Source organism: Mus caroli, chromosome 4 (genome assembly GCF_900094665.2).
Source record: "Mus caroli chromosome 4, CAROLI_EIJ_v1.1, whole genome shotgun sequence".
Lineage (NCBI taxonomy): Eukaryota > Metazoa > Chordata > Mammalia > Rodentia > Muridae > Mus > Mus caroli.
This window is the reverse complement of record NC_034573.1, coordinates 106,717,607-106,735,431: the sequence shown is the minus strand read 5'-3', so window position 1 is coordinate 106,735,431 and position 17,825 is coordinate 106,717,607. Positions and strand designations below refer to the sequence as shown.

Below are 17,825 nucleotides of genomic sequence, written 5' to 3'. Positions count from 1 at the left end.
AAAAAAAAAAAAAAGTTGTCTCCCTTATTTCTCAGTCCACTTGTCATTTGTGGAGAGCTACTGATTTGTGAGTTAATTTTGTGTCCAGTCACTTTGCTCAAAGTGTTTATTGGAGACATGCAGCCTCCTCCTTTCCTTGTTCTAAGACTTGAAGCCTGGTGAGCACTGCCTCGATGTCATTTCTGCCCTCACAACTTAAGCAGAGTAAGTCAGAGAAACACGGGCCTCTGTAAGTCCCACTCTAGACAGCCATGGTATGGGCGTGGCCTGGGTGTATATTTAAATGTATATGTAAATACATAAATATATGCAAATGCACACGTGTAGCCTTGTGGTGGGCGTGGCCTATCGGTGTGTGGGCGTGGCCTGAGTGTATATGTAAATGTATATGAAAATGTACAGCGGTGGCATACAGCGATGCACTGTGATACATTGCGATAACACCGCACTTTCATCTCTGCCTTCATTTCCTTCCATAGACAGCACTCAGGCCCTAGGATCCAGTTCTAAGATAGTTTCCATAAACCTCTAACTCTTTTTTTCCCCAGTCACAATAAACATTCCCACACAGGAGAGGCCTACTGCTGATGGCTACTTCACAGTGATTCTAATTATCTTATATATTTTAGGAATGAAGTCTGGGAGCTAAGTGTAATAGCTTATACCTGTAATCTCACTGATCTCTGAGACCCTTTTGTGTGGCCCTCCTTTTTTTTTTTAAGTTACAATACAAAATAATGGATTTTCATGTGACATTTTAAAGGGTTCTTAAATTACATTTGTTTCTTTATGTTGAGGCACATATATAATGTTTGCATGGTGTACATGTGAAGATCAGTAAACAACTTGAAGGGCTGGCTTTCTCCTACCACCATGGGAGCCTTTGGGTCATCAAGCATGGTGGCCAGCGCCTTACCTACTAAGCTACCTGGGGGCCCCAATATGACTTTTGAGACATATCTGACATTGTACTTCAATCCTATTCTATCCCCCTGGCTACCATCTGTACCATCTGTTCCTCTTGTCTCTCCCCAATATGACAGGGATTCTTTGTATAGCCTCGGCTTTCCATCTTCAGCTTTTATGTTGTTTATATTTATACTCATATTCTGTGTGAGAGAGAAAGCACCCACAGTTGTCTGAACCTTGCCCTGTTTGACAGCATTCAGTTGGTCATCTTTCTTTGCTTCCTACCTTGTCTTACAGTGGCATGATTATCATAATAACTTTAGTAGGCACACTTACCTCCCAGCAAGTATTATTATCACCTCTGCTCTACAGGTAAGACTAGACAAGGGCCAGGTAAGTTGTGTATCTGTGTTACACAGCAAGTAAGCAGCAAGGCCATACTCAAATGCAGTCCATCCCAAAACCATCAGATGAACACTTGATGGCGACCATACTTTATCACCATAATCCCATCTCAACTTTATGATAATGACTTTCATTAATTAAGGCAGATTTGAAAAGGTCATGTCCCCAGAGAAGACTTACACCACAGAACACGCGTAACATCCTTTCTTGCTACTCTCACGGATTAAGAATGCGCCATCTGGTTTCCCATAAAGCAGGTCCTCTGCTTGTACTCGGTTGATGTCCTCCACAAACCAGGTTTTCTCATCATAATGCGGCAGGTTCTCATCTTCCTCATTGATAAAATAGCTTCTAAAAATTAAATATTTGAAATATTATTCTAGCAATCAGTTTTCTTACATATAAAAGCTAATAAAGTGTTGTTCTCAATCTTTATAAAATTAAGTGAGTGTTGAGTTTTAGACTACTTTCCTATTTACTATGGTACAAAACCTACAGAACTCATTCAGTACGCTAAGACATTTGAGTGGCACTGTATGCATCCAGGTTCCATGTGGGCCATTTCTATGCTCAACTGTGTACTCTGTGTTCTTCAGGTAACTCGTCCAAAACAGGCGCAATGGCCTTGAATCTGCTAGTTAGCCTGAGAGCCCACTTCCCACATGCATGATGGAGCAGCCTCCTACTGAGGGACTTACTCATCTGAGTCCTCATTCTTGATCCCCAGCCAGGCATTCAGGCGTCTCTGCCTCACTCCCCTGTGATTGAGCCATCTGCCAAGAGAGAAGACACTGTCAGAATTCAACTGCTTGTACAAAGTAAGTATGTTAAACCCAGCTAAGCTTTGAAAGACCAGGAACCACTTATTTTTCCAGTCTCTAGAAGAGTGGCCAGAGTTTCCCCTACAGTAGTCTCTGCATTGCTTCAACCTCAACAAGTACCACAACCAATGTCCCTGCAAAAGGGAAGAAACACAACACTTGAAATTAAGCAGGTATCTTTTCTCTTAGATCTCTTCTCTTCTCTTCTCTTCTCTTCTCTTCTCTTCTCTTCTCTTCCTCTTCTCTTCTCTTCTCTCTTCTTTTCTGGAAGCACACACTACTTGCGTTCAAATGTAGCAGAGACCCATAGTCTGAAGTAGGAATATGAGAGTGGAGTATTCATAGGGGCTCAAGAGACAGCTTAGTGGTTAAGAGCACTGACTGCTCTTCTAGAGGTCCTGAATTCAAATCCCAGCAACCACATGGTGGCTCACAACCATCTGTAATGAGATCTGATGCCCTCTTCTGCTGTGTCTGAAGACAACGACAGTGTACTCATATACATAAAATAAATAAATCTTAAAAAAAAAAAAAAGTCAATGACTATGGACCAGGAAAGCAGCTAATGACAGCAGTGGGAGGAAGCAGGGACAGAAGACCATGTGCTCCCTGGTTTCCTGGACAATGGATTTTTTTGGTGTTTGTTTTTTGTTTCATTGAGACAGGGTCTCACTAAGTAGATCTGGCTGGCTGGCAGGTGGTGCACATCTTTAAACCCAAAGGCAGAGGCAGGCAGATCTCTGTAAATTCAATGCCAGTCTGGTCCACAGAGTGAGTTCCAGGACATCCAGGGCTCTGTTACACAGAGAAACCATGTATAAAAAAAAAAAAAAAAAAAAAAAAAAAAAAAGAGAACATGTATAAAAAAAAAAAAAAAAAAAAGCAATACGTGCACTAAGTGCAGTGCCACAGTTGCTCAGACATGCTCATGTGTTCAGCGCATGTGTGTGTGTGTGTGTGTGTGTGTGTGTGTGTGCATGTGTGTGTGTGTGTACACCCAGCACAGAAGCACATGTTCACATTTGGGTATCCACATGATGGGAAAGATTCATAATAAATGAGATTAAATACTTTTTATGTAAGAGGTACATGGTGGACAGTGATGAATATAGCTGCCTCCCAAAAAAGAGAAGAGTATACCATCATTTGTGGACAGAACTTTATTCTCTCTAAATAAAAATAAAAAGAGGCCAGGTGTAGTAGCTCACACCTTTAATCCCAGCACCAGGGAGGCAGAGGCAGGTGGATCTCTGTGAATTCCAGTTAGTCTAAGTCAACATAGTGAGTTCCAGAATAGCCAGAGCTACACAATGAGACCCCTCTAGAAAAAAAAAAAAATGCAAAGAATAAAATAACAAAAAAAAATGTTAGAAAGAAAAATCACTCATAAACACTGAGAGCTATTAGAAATATATTAAGAAGTGATTCCTGCTGGGCAGTGGTGGCACACGCCTTTAATCCCAGCACTTGGGAGGCAGAGGCAGGCGGATTTCTGAGTTCAAGGCCAGCCTGGTTTACAGAGTGAGTTCCAGGACAGCCAGGGCTACACAGAGAAACCCTGTCTCGAAAAACAAAAACAAAAACAAAACAAACAAACAAAGAAGTTATTCCTATACCACTGGTGTGAGTGTAAATAATACAGCCACATTTTAAACAGTGTTGGGGGGGGCGGGGGGGTTCACAAACAGAACGACCATACAATTCAGCAATTCCACTCCTCTCATGGCCACAGAGGACACAGCTATTCACAAAAACATGTAGTATTTATATCCATCGTACAAACAGAAGAACCTAACACCATCATGCCATGTGTAAGAAGCCATTTATAAAAGAATGCACATTGCATGCTTCATTTCATGACATATTCTGAATAGCAAGATTGTCCAGGCAGAGTCAAGAAGCTCAGATGTTGCTAAGGGCCAGAGAACAAGGATAATAGGGAAGATAGGCAAAAACTATGTGATTGCTGCTTATAGTAAAAAAAAAAAAGTTATTAAATATGCAGTGATTATTACAAATACCTATGTAAATGCTAAAGACACGGAACTATACTCTTAAAATATGCAAATTGTTTAAGATGTAAATTATATTTTGATAAAGTTAAAAACAAGTGAGACAGGAATGGCAGTGTAGTTCTGCAAACAGAGCCTCAAAGCCTAGCCCAGTGACCATGTACACACACACACACACACCCACACAGAGTGAGGGGAAGGGAAAGGGGTGTTAGGAAGGGGGGTGAATCACTCCAGTACATATTACCTAGTATTCATCATTAATTTAGCTATAATTCTTATGGCAAGCTATTTTAATGAGTTTATTAATATGAACAGAAAAGGACCCCAAAATTTACCTCAGGCTATTTTTTTATCAAGTATCCCTCCACAATTAATCAATATTAATAATTTTATCTTGACCAGTATAAGCCAATGGAATTATAGTGATTATAGTAGAATCTTGTGAACTGTATGTACTATGCGTGTATACATACAACTGAGAAGCTGTCCTTTCTTTCCACCCTGTGGGTCCTGGGGATCAGACTCAGGTTACCATGCTCAGAAGTGGGTGCCTTTGTCCATTAAGCTATCTCTTTAACACTTAAAAACAAAAACAAAAATCTTCTCAGCTGGTCCAAGCTAGTGACTGAAGCCAGGCTTAGACTTCTGGATTTTCCTGTCTCTACCTCCAAAGTGTTGGGATCACAAATACATGTCACCATGTCAGCAATGACCTAAATTCTTCTATTCAAATTATAAACAGAATTTTCAAGGTTCTATGTCTGGACCATGCTACATCATAAATGGTCTGTATTCTCCTAAAGTTTACATGTTGACATCTTAACCCCAATATAATGCTATTTAAAAGTGACAGGATAGAGCCCCGTTACCAGGAGGACCGTCCCAAGCAGAGAGGCCTGAGAAGCTCCAAGAGCACCACAGTGTGCCTGGTGTACAACACAATACAGACTACACACTGACACCTAAAATAAATAAATCTAATATCAAGGGGGAAAAAGTGGATTTGGGAGCTGGGGAGAGAGCAGTTCAGAGCATAGGCTGCCCAGGTTCAATTCCTAGCACCTACAACGTGCAGGCAAAATACTCATACACATAAAAATAAAAAAATGTTAAATCATTGGTTTTCACTACTCAAAGGATCTCAAGTACCTACTAAACACACACACTTTTTTATTTAAACACAAAATTTCATTTTTTAAAAAGAATTATTTATTATTACAGATAAGTACACTGTAGCTGTCTTCAGACACTCCAGAAGAGGACATCAGATCTCATTACCAGTGGTTGTGAGCCACCATGTGGTTGCTGGGATTTGAACTCAGGACCTCTGGAAGAGCAGTCAGTGCTCTTACCCGCTGAGCCATCTCACCAGCCCCAATTTCATTTTTTATAGATAAATTTTTTACATTTGGGAGAAGAAGCATGACCCTGAATAGAGGACAGTGTAGTGAGTGGGTCAGATGTTGCTAAATAACCTTGCTCCCCAATCTAACTGGTCACTAAATAGCTAGCGCCTGTGATTGAGCAGTAGAGGGAGAAAGTGGGACTTGAGGATCCAGTAAGAGGGTTGCAGGTAGAAAGAAGGGGAAAAGAAGAAAGGACTGGAGAACAGAGAAGGCCACCAGGAGAGGAGACGCACCATAAGTACATGGTCAGGGCAAACAGCAAGGAACAGGGACACATGGCTACAGAGGTTGGGTCTTCCTTTCTACCATGGGGGGTGCCTGAAGTCAGGTTGTCAAGCTTGGTGGCCTTCACCCACTGACAGTCTTGCTGGCACCCCCTCTCTACTCCTCCCCGCCCTCTAACAGTGTCTGTCTCATGCACACACTCATGTACATATGAGTGTCGCATGTAGTGCAGGCTGGCCTCTAACTTGCTGTGTAGTTGAGGCTGGACTTAAATTTCTCGTCCTACTACCTCTACCTCTTGAGTACTGGGATTACAAACATGTATCATTTCTTAAGCATAAAACTCCTTTAAGGAACTGCCTGTTCTATTTATTTATTTGTTTGTAGAATTTACTCTTAGGAAATAATTCTACTTCTGTGATTCCACTATACTTTTCTTCTTTATATTTATTTTACCTTATAAATGTTTTGCCTATATGTATGTCTGTGCATCATATACCTGATACCCGCAGAGTTCAGATGAGGGCATCAGATCCCTTGGAGCTGGGGTTACAGATGGTTGTGAGCCACCATATGCGTGCTGGAAACCTGGGTCCGCTGGAAGAACAGCATGAGGTCTGGACTACGGAGCCACCTCTCCAGCCTCAGTATGGAACTTTTATTCTGTAACACTTTGCTAATTTCATCTGAGAGCTCCAAATATTTGCATGAAGTAGAGCCCTATATTCTGACTTAATTTGTGCCATTCTGGGTTCTCCTACTAAAAGGGCTCATTCCTAAATTCTTACATATTACCTTCTAGTTCTCAAGCTCTTCTCTCACTGGTATTTCTAGTTCCAGTACTGCACTAATACCGGTGTGTCCCCAGCACTCACCAGTAATGCACTAATACTGCTGTGTCCCCAGCACTCAGCCCCAGGCTACTCACACAAGGTGCTGGTCCCGGATCTTACGCAGCTGGATCAGGTCTGGTTTGATGCTATTCATTTTTTTATCTATTTCCCGGTTGTCCAAAGCTTGTTTCTTCAAGTCCTGTTCAAGACGCACTTTGCTATCATGAATCTCACCAAGACGTGATTTCAATTTATCATAATTCATCATAATTCTGTGAAAATACATAACACATTAAGTCTAAAATAACAACAGAAGCAGGAAGATCATGAAGCAGAAACAGGGTCCTAATGTCTTGTTGGGTTATTTTGTCTGTGACTGTTTGTTTGACACAGGGTCTCACTGTGCTATACAGACTGGTCTTGAATTCCTGGGCTCAAGCAATCCTATGGCCTATCCTCCAGAACAGCTGAGTTTATACAGATACATGTATATTACTCCCAGCTAGTACTGTAAGAGCAGGTCTACAGTAGCTGTAAGCATTGGGCTATATCAGGGGAAAATAAGCCACCATGTCTATTCTTAGTGAGTTTGCAATTCAGTGGGCATATGTTATATTGGGATCAGGACCAAACAGTGTATGAACACTAACAAAACATCCCTAAACAGTATGAGGTATTAGGAAGACTTTTCTGTAAAAGGTTATATCTAGCCTACGTCCTACAGAATGGACAAGAATTAAGAATTAACACAGATAAAACATAGAAGAGATGCCATTTAGTACCATTAGTGTGAATAGCCAGCAGTTCCATATAACGTTTGCAGCTTGAGGGAATAAAAACAAACAAGGCAGAAAAGTATCACTAAAGAACAGTCTGGAGGCTGGAGAGATGGCTCAGCGGGTAAGAGCACTGACTGCTCTTCCAGAGGTCCTGAGTTCAAATCCCAGCAACCACATGTGGCTCACAACCACTCACAATGAGATCTGATGCCCTCCTCCGGTGTGTCTAAAAACAGCTACAGTGTACTTACATATAATAATAAATAAATCTTAAAAAAAAAAAAAAGAGCAGTCTGTTTGAGTCTTCGTGAAGTATTCAGTACACTCACCGCTCAATCTCCTTCTCATTCCCCTCCCTGCGAAACCGCTCGATATAGTCTTTACTGTGTTGTTCCTGGGTATGACACTGCTCCTCAAATATCTTAATTGTTTCATTAAAGGCTTCAATGGCAGTCCTCTTCATTTGTATTTCCTACAGAAGGAAACAGGAACAATATACACACTTACGGGATTAACTCTGGTTCAGTGTACTTCTCGGAAAGGTAATGATCGCACAAAAAACTTCCAGAAAGAATAGTGCCAATTCCCACAGGCCAAGCATAATGAAACCGCCACAGATGGCTATCCTGAATACTTAAATAGTTCTATACATTTCCACTGGTAGGATAGTTTTTCAACAAACTCATATTTACTAATTTCAATGAATAGTTATTAAGAACACACTACACGGGAAGTACTACCTGATAGATGATAAGAGAGAGAATTTGTGAAACTGAAGCCTCTCACCCAGAACATGGGTGACTCTGAGCCTCCTGCCTCTGACTTCCAAGGGCTGAGGTGCAGGCATTTGTCACTATGCCTGGCCAATACATTCAATTTATTAAAAAAAAAGATGCCATTTAGGCCTTACTGAGATGATGACATATGTCTGAGCAGAGTAGAAGGATGTAAGAGTAAGGTTAGCCAGGTTTTTAAAAAGTTTTTGAGGCAAACAGTAAGCCAATGCAAACGCTGCAAGGTTGAAAGCAGGTGTCGTAAAGTCAAGAACCGTAAAGCTAGGGAGAACACAGTACAATGAACTGTTCTAAGAAGTAATGTCCAGGCCACGAAGATAGCTCTGTGAGAAAAAGCATTTGACACCAAGCTCGATGACCTGAGTGTGGTCCCGGGATTCACATGATAAAAGAAGTGAAGCAAGTCCTGAAAGCTGTCCTCTGACCTCCACATACGCTACAGTACGTGCACACACACACACACACACAAATAAATAAATAAACACGTAATTTAAAACAACAACAACAACACTAAGCCAGGTAGGTGGTGGCGGCACATACTTTGATCCCAGTGCTAGGGAGGCAGAGGTAGGTGGACCTGAGTTTGGGGCCAGCCTGTTCTGCAGAGTGAGTTCCAGGACAGCCAAGGATATACAGAGAAACCCTGTCTTGGAAAAAAATTATTAATGAAATAAGGTTAGAGTCAGGCATAGTGACACATATTCACAATATTAATATTGAAGAGGTGAAGGCAGGAGGATGAGGAATTCAGGCCTCAAGTATATAATGAGTTCAAGATGAGCCTATGTTATAGTGGACCATCTTTAAATGACTTTTTAAAAAGAAGGGGCATATGTGTAACCATACTCCTTTCCCACCCACCCCCCCATATAAAGAGCCCTGACTAGTATAGAGTTTGGGGATTGTGTTATCGGTTTTGTTTTATTTGTTCTTTAATGCTCCTTAAAGAAGAAAAAAAAAAGGAGTAAGTCTGTGGCAATAGCTCAATCAGCAAAGTACCTGATACACATGAAGACCTGAATTTGATTCCCAGAACCCACATATAAAAGGCAGGCATAGGGAGCTGGAGAGATGGCTCAGTGGTTAAGAGCACTGACTGCTCTTCCAGACGTCCTGAGTTCAATTCCCAGCACCCACATGGTGGCTCACAACCATCTGTAATGGGAATCTGACGCCCTCTTCTGGCCTGCAGGTGTACAAGCAGGCAGAACACTGTAATAAGTAAATCTTTAAAAAAAAAAAAAAAGGCACAGTGATGTGCCTGTGATCCTACTGCTGGAGAAGTAGAGACAAATGAACCCAAAGGCCCACCTGCCAGCCAGCCTCGTCTACAGGATCAACTTCAGAACAAAGTGGACAGTGACAGGTAAGCAACCCCAGAGGCTGACCTCTGTCCGCCACACACTCACTGCAACATAGCCAAAAAAGGGTGTAACTTAACCTGTGTTTTACAACCCTGGCTGATAGGTTGAAAGTTGGTTTAGGAGAGGGAAATGTAGAGGATAGGGCAAGAATTTCAGTTAGTTAGGAGGCTTCCCAAGTGTTTAAGGCTTTATGAACAACTTTCTGGAAGGCACTGCTGGGAGGAGGCGAAATCTTTAGGAAGGAGAACCGGCTGGAAATAATTTAGGTCACAGCAAGCATACTGCCATTGAGGAGTTATCAGAGCCCTGGCCCTGTCTCCCTCTGATACTACACTGAAACATCTAAAACTGTGAGCCATAGGGAATGTTTCCTCCTTAGAGGCCGATTCTCTCAAGCATTTTGCTGTTGTATGTTATATATTACATGTCTCACTATGTAGGCTGAATTGGCAGGCCTGTCTCAACCTCCCTAGCAATGGGATTAAGGTGTGCACCACCACACCACGCCATCAAGTATTTTGTCATAGCAACAGAAAAAAACAGATACACCAGACAAGAAATTAGGCTAGCTTTGGACCAAGATGTTAGTAGTAAAGGTAGTGAGAAATATTTAGATTCTGCATATATATTGAAGATAAAGTGAGCAGGATGTATTTTACTGGTCACAAGTTATCAAAGAGTCTACTAGAATACTAAGGCTTTACCGAGGTAAGGAGAAAGATATGACTCTTCTGAACTAATATAGGAAAGCCTACAGGTAAAACTTAAAATAGAAGACCAGATTTCTGACTGAAAAGAATATAGAACTCTAATGGCTAAAATGTTGTGCTGGTCCATTTTCTTGTGTGAAAAGTCTGGTTCCATTTTATCTTTTTAAATTTTTTTTTGTTTGTTTTTGTTTTTGTTTTTCGAGACAGGGTTTCTCTGTGTAGTCCTAGCTGTCCTGGAGCTTACTCTGTAGACCAGGCTGGCCTCGAACTCAGAAATCCGCCTGCCTCTGCCTAGCTTTTTTAATTATTAAGAATGATTTTGATATTCTGATAATTTTTTGCTACATGATTGTTGTGTCAGGAAGACCACCAAGGAGCTGATCCCAATGTAATCACATTAGGGTCTCTTTATTCCAGCTTGAGCTTGGGTCACATGACCACCTCTGGCAAAGCGGAATGGGAGGGGCCAGCACTGAGCCTAGTTTCAGGCAAGCATTTATAGAGACAAGAAGGGGTCTCTAGCCTGGCCCACATCTGACTGGGGTGCCGTTATGGCCTTTAACATGATTGGCTGGTGCTGGGAGCCAAACCATAAACAACTTCTGCTTTCCTTCTGATTGGTGGTTGTTAGGAAGTGAAGTGCCAGGGGGAGGCTTGTAACCTGGAGGTGCAGATTTGTTGGTGAATAACCGGGAAAGTGGGGCTAGGTGTCCATCTGTTAGTTAACTCAAGCTCAACCTTTAGTCAGTGTACTGGCTGGTTTTGTGTGTCAACTTGACACAGGCTGGAGTTATCACAGAGAAAGGAGCTTCAATGACATCAAGCTGCGGGGCATTTTCTCAATTAGTGATCAATGGGGAAAGGCCCCTTGTGGGTGGTGCCATCCCTGGAGTGGTAGTCTTGGGTTCTATAAGAGAGCAGGCTGAGCAAGCCAGGGGAAGCAAGCCAGTAAGAAACATTCCTCCATGGCCTCTGCATCAGCTCCTGCTTCCTGACCTGTCTGAGTTCCAGTCCTGACTTCCTTTGGTGCAGGAATAGAAACCCTGACTAAGACAGTCAGGTTCTCTAAGATGGGAGTATGAACCCAAAAGATCTGGCCTCTCAGATATTTGTGCTGCTGTGTGCCTTTATGCATATGTGTATTTAATATTAGTATGTTATTTCAATTTTTAGGACCGTTTATTTCATTTTCTCCTACATTACATCCTATCCTCTGTATGGGTGAGACAAATGAGACTTACCCCCAAGCACTGCTATTCTGTTTTCAGACTCCATTTTGATCATAAGGTAAAATTAAGTTCAAGTTCCCAGGCTCTCAGGGAGCTAGGGCTTTCCAGGTGGCTAGCCAACTTCTTTCTCATTCTTCTTTTGTCCCCCCAAAACACAGTGATTGTTCTTAACCAGGACAAAAACAAATGATTCTGACTAATAAAAAATTGTAACTGTACCTTGGCATAGATACTGTCTTAGTTTGGGTTTCACTGATGTGAAGAGACACCATGACCAAGGCAACTCTTATAAAGGCAAACATTTAATTGGGGCTGGTTTAGTTTCAGAGGTTTAGTCCATTAGCGCCATGACAGAAAACAGGGCAGCATGCAGGCAGACTTGGTGCTGGAGGAGCCAAGAGTTATAACCTTGACCCCAAGGCAGCCAGGAGGAGATGTTCTTCTGAACTGGACAGAACCCGGAGCATACACAGGAAACCTTAGAGCCCACCAACAACACAGGGCCACATTTCCTCCAACAAGGTCACACCTTCTCCAATAAGGCCACACCTTCTAATAGTGCCTCTCCCTATGACCAAGCATTCAAAGACATGAGTCTATGGAGGCCAAAGCTATTCAAACCACCACAGATGCCTATGGGCTTTATTATTTTTCTGCTTCACTAAGGTGAATGTTCAAAGACATAGTCAGCTCTCAAATATATGCTGTTGTCCCTGGTTCAGTTTTTGCTACCTAATTTAAATAAAGATCTTGCTTTGCTGGACTCTCATGACTGCTTGGGTTATTTTGGATTTTCGGACCCCAATCCCTCCACTCTCCCCAGCTGCCCCCTCAAATCTCCCCTTTCCCCAGGATCTTCTCCTCAGTTTCCCTTCACAAGAAGAGCAGGCCTCCTAAGACTATCAGCTGGACATGGCATAACTTACAACAGGACTAGCCTCCATGTAGGCATGATGTTCTTATACACTGTGTGAAGTGTATACTTGTGTTGTTCAAATGCTGAGTCCTCTGCCCTCATATAGCTGGGCTCAACTCTGACTAGAATCATAACTTAAGATAACCCATTTATTTTAAACTACATTCTACCACGTGGCTGGTTACCTGTGCTCAGGTATCCTGAGTCCATCTCCTTATATCTCCCCTGGGCTCTCTCCCAGAATTCTTTCTCTCACCTCTATGTCCTGCCTAAGACATAGACTATAGGCTTTTTAATTGACAGGTAATATACCCATACAATATAGAAGACATTCTCCCTATACCTAAACCCTCATATTAAGGCTGGAGAAGACAATATGGTAGGAGGAAACGGGTCCCAAAAGCAGGCAAAAGAGTCCTACAGAATGCCAAGCTGTATAAACATAACATATATGCAAAGGGCCTCACTCAGACCCATACAGGATCTATGACTCTGTGACCCCTATGAGCCCTGCTTAGTTGATTCTGTGGGCCATGTTCTCATGGTGTCCTCGACCCCTCTGGCTCCTATGAGAGTGATCCTAGCAAAGACTCCAGTAATGGGGACACAGAGACTGAACTGGCTGTCTTCTATAACCAGGCAAGGCTCCTAGCAGTGGGACTGGGACACCAACACAGATACAAAACTGTCGACCTATAATTGTTCAGCCTATAAGATGTGCTGGGGTAATGGTGGCACAGGACTTGTGGGAACGGCCAACCAATCACTGGTCCAACTTGAGGACCACACCATGAGAGGGAACTCACACCTGATACTCCCCAGACAGACGGGAACCAGAGGCTGGACAGCCTAGAGACCCAGGATAGAATCAAACACACACTGGCAAAAAAACTCAGATCCTAGCCCAACTGTCATCAGAGAGGCTTTACCTAGCAACTGAAGGGAGCAGATGGAGAGACCCACAGCCAAACACTAGGTGGAGCAAGGGGAACCCCACAGAAGAGGAGAGGAAGGACTAAAGGAGCATCAAGGACACTTGTTTATTTTTATGTGTGTGTTTGCCCAAATAAGTCATGTATCATGTGTGTGCTTGGTGTCTATACCTTTATTTCAAGTTCCATTGTCTTCTATTCCTTTAGCACAATGAGCCTCATTATTGAGAGATTTATAGACTGACTCCATTCAAGTGGTCAATAGTACATGGATAGTGAAACAGCCATTCATAATATCAGGCTTTATAGTTAGTAAATTAGGGGATTTTCTTCCAGAGCTTGAGATCAAAACCAGGAAGCTACAAATGCTGAATTTGTTCTTGATTCTTGGAAACACTTGCTCTATCAGTGAGCTATACACCTAGACCTGCCTCTTTTATTTTATATGATGTGAAAAGAAAATGAATAAAAGAATCATTATAGGGCTAGAGAGATAGCTCAGTGGTTAAGAGCACTGACTGCTCTTCCAGAGGTCCTGAGTTCAACTCCCAGCAACTACATGGTGGCTCACAACTATCTGTAATGGGATCCCATGCCCTCTTCTGGTGTGTCTGAAAACAGCTACAGTGCACTCACATATATAAAATAAATAAATAAATAAATCTTTTGTAAAAATCATTATAGGCATAAAACATACATAAATGTAATCTTGGACAATATATAGCAAACTATAGGATTAGGGCATGTTGGCATAAGTTTTAGTATTAGCCCTTGTACTTGAGAGGTGGAGACGCATAGATCTCCATGAGTTCAAGGTTAGCCTGGTCTACATAGTGAGTTCCAGACTATCCAGGGCTATATAATGAGAGCTCATCTCAACAAAAGAAGGGGGCAGGCAGGGACAGAGATGTATAATAGTAGTGTTTATGTAAAATCACTAAGATTTTTTTAGCTGTAAATTAACCCAACTATATACCTAATAGGCATAATAAAGAACACTCCATACAGCAAGAATAGAATATAGGTAATTCTTAAATAAAAATATTATATTCCAAATATTATATCCAAAATATATCACACTAGACCACAAAACAAGTTTTAGTAAGTTTTAACTTATTTTTTCAGATCTATTTATTTATTTATTTTGGTTTTTCGGTAGCTCTGGCTGTCCTGGAACTCACTTTGTAGACCAGGCTGGCCTCAAACTCAGAAATCCACCTGCCTCTGCGATTTATTTAATTTTATGTGTACGAGTGGCATGCATGTGTACATGTACACCACATGTGTGCCCAGTGCCACACACTCTAGGTCAGAAGAAGGTATCAGATTCCCTGGCAGTATAGTTAAAAATCGTTGTGAACCACCATTGAGTGTTGGGAACCAAACCCAAATGCTTTGCAAGAACCAGTATCCTTACTTGGCTGCAGTGGTACATGCTTTTAATCCCAGCACTCTGGAGGCAGAGGCAGGCTGGCCTGATCTACAGAGCAACTTCCAGGACAGTCAGGGCTACACAGAGAAAAATGGTCTCAAAACAAAACACAACAACAAAAACAACAAGTATTCTTAAATGCTGAGCCATCTCTCTAGCCTCAGGTGTTAATAAATTGTAAGACTACAATCATACAGAGGACTTTTTCTGATCCACAATGAGAAGGAAATCATAGGAGAAAAGCTAGAAAAGTCAGAGATGTACAAAAATTAAATGTCATGATCTGAAACAATTAATGGTTCAAAAATAAACAACAAAGGCCAGGCATGGTGGTGTATGTATGCCTTATCCCAGAAGCCTTGTGAGCTGGTGGCAGACAGATCTCTGTGAGTTATCACAGTGAAGTTCCAGGTTAGCCAGGGCTACCTAGTGACACTCACCTCATAAAATAATGTAAAATAAATAAATAAATGACAGACAAAATTAGAAAATGCCTTGCGAAACATGAGACCTGGGCACTCCATAAGAACACTTACAGGACACAACAAAAGCAGCTATCCACGGTATTTATAGATGCAAACACCTACGGTTAAAAACAGTAGAGTGATCTACTGATGTTCCAGGAAAAACAAGGCTACACAGAGAAACCTCATCTCCAAAAATCAAAAACAAAAACAAGACAGACGGTTGGTAGAGAGGGATAGGAGTTCAAAGGTTCACTGGTGTGCTGGTCAGTTCTGTTAGCGGACACAGGGTAGGGCCTTCTCAGAGGAAAAAAACCTTGTTGAGAACAGCCTGTACCAGGCTGGCCTGTAGGAAGGTCTAAGGGACATTTTCTGGATTAATAACTGGTACGGGAGAGCCTAACCTGCTGTGGGAGGTACCACCTCAGAGCAGGTGCTCCTGGCTTGTATTAAGCAGGCTGAGCAAGTCACGGGGAGCATGCCAGTAAGCAGCATTCTTCTATGGTGTCTGCTTCAGTTCCTGCTCTGAGTTCCCCTCCTGATAGAATACAACTCTAAGATGAAAAATCACCCAAAGAAGGGTCTTTCCCATGTTGCTTTTGGTCACGTTCTTTTTCTCAGTGAGAAGACAGCTGACATATGGTATAAAGGCCCTGGGACTCAGACCTCGGGAATCCACAACGTTGTCCTCTGACCTGCAGAAGTGTGCAGTGACACTAAGTGTCCTCATACATACTACTCATAAGTTATTTTCTAAAGAGATATGTGCTCTCAAATCAACTATATAACTGGATAACATAAGTAACTAAGGAAAAAAGAAAAAAGCAAATGAAATACAAAGCTAGCAGTAAAAAGGAAGCAATAAAGATGAGAAGAGAAAGCCAACACATTGAGGGATGATGATGCCATCATCAGACCTGTCAGACCAGCACTCCAGGTACAGGTAAAAGGGCCAGGAAGACACTGGGCTAAATGAGACTGAGTCGCAAAGAAACAAAAACAAAAACACAAAGAAACAACAACAAAAGGAAAGGGAAGAAGAGTGAGAACATGAGATAGGAAGGAAGGGGAAATCAACAAAATCAAAACTGTTCTTTAAAAAGATCAACAGAATCAACAAAACTTTAGTTTAAAGTAAGTATTTAAAAAAAAAAATCCCAAAGACAGGACGATACTACCAGCTTTATGAAAATAAATGAGAAGCCACTTAAAGCAGAAAACCTCAGGCTGGGAGATGCCTCAGTGGGGACGAGCATCTATTGTTCTAGCAGAGGACGCACATTTGATCCCCAGTATACAGGACAGCTCACAACCATTCATATCTCCAGCTCTGACGGCTTCTTCTAACCTTATGGGCACCAGGCATGCAAGTGGTGCACAAACATGCAAGAAAACACATAAATGATTTTTGTCCTAAAAATCACAAAACCAGCTGGGCAAGGTGACACACACCTTTAATCCCAGCACTCAGGAGGCAGAGGCAGGCAGATCTCTGAACTTAAGGCCAGCCTGGTCTACAGAGCAAGTTCCAAGATTGCCAGGACTACACAGAGAAACCCTGGGCAGGGAGGAGGGCTTCCTTTCTTACTAGAAATATGGTGGTGGTGGCTCATGTTAGATACAGAGAGCATAAAACAGAAAAACCTGAGAATCATGCTGACAGAGGAGCTGCTGACACTGCCTTGTACTGCCCATATGGACAAAAATTATTTTCTATCTCAGGGATTTGAAATTTGGTAATTTTATCATTTATAATATTACCTAATTTTGACAAAGTTTTTTGGAGACAGGTTCCCATGTATCTCAGGTTAGCTTCCAACAGCTACACAGCGGAGGGTGACCTTGAATTTCTGATGCTCCTGCTTCCAACTCCCCAGTACCAGGGATTAAAGGCTTGTACCACCACACCCAGATTAATATGATGCAAGGATCAAACCTAGGACTTTGTGAATGACAGGAAGCAATCTGCACTCTACCAGTCAAGCCCCATTCCTGACCCCCTGAGTTAACACTGACAGACAGCAGGCGATCCAGCCAACTGTTCAACATCTACCAACCATGATACTGCAAAGATCATCTGGGGCAAGCTCCCTCGAGCTTCCTTTTCTTCCTAAAGGCAGGGTCTCCCTCACCTGTGATGTCCTTGTGTACTCTTCATACAGCCTGTCATACTCTTTGCTCTTCTCCTGATATTGAGAGTGGAACTCCTGCAGATTTTTACCTACTGCATCAATGTTATCTTCTTTTACCAACTGATCCTACACAGACAGAAGAAAATAAAATGAAGCAATGTTATTAATTCTGACATGTTTTTACAGGTCTATTTACATTTAAATTATATTTCAACTTTAGAAGTCCTGTTTGGATAGCAAGCACCCAAAAAACTGCTTTGATCTTATAAAGATTTTGTTTTGTTTTGTTTCTTGAGTTAGGGTCTTAGTATGTAGACCAGGCTGGCCTTAAACTCATAGTGATCCTCTGCCTCACTAGTGCTGGGATTGAAGGCATGCACCATCCACCCAGCAAGAAAAACACCTTTTAATTAACACTAAGATCAGAGGGGGGAGGGGAGGGGAGGGGAGGGAGAGGGA

At 42.0% G+C, this 17,825-nt stretch overlaps 1 protein-coding gene across 1 annotated transcript in view; it reads right to left on the bottom strand.

The window, feature by feature from the left end:
* Positions 1-17,825, bottom strand: part of LOC110292624 (phosphatidylinositol 3-kinase regulatory subunit gamma) — an 80,840-nt gene that overhangs the window by 8,887 nt on the left and 54,128 nt on the right. Inside the window, exons 5-9 of the mRNA XM_021160061.2 lie at positions 17,367-17,492; positions 7,723-7,865; positions 6,710-6,886; positions 2,013-2,087; positions 1,495-1,665 (exon numbers count right to left, since the gene is read on the bottom strand). Of these exons, the coding sequence (XP_021015720.1) occupies positions 1,495-1,665; positions 2,013-2,087; positions 6,710-6,886; positions 7,723-7,865; positions 17,367-17,492 (692 nt within the window). The remainder of the gene's footprint in view (positions 1-1,494; positions 1,666-2,012; positions 2,088-6,709; positions 6,887-7,722; positions 7,866-17,366; positions 17,493-17,825) is intronic.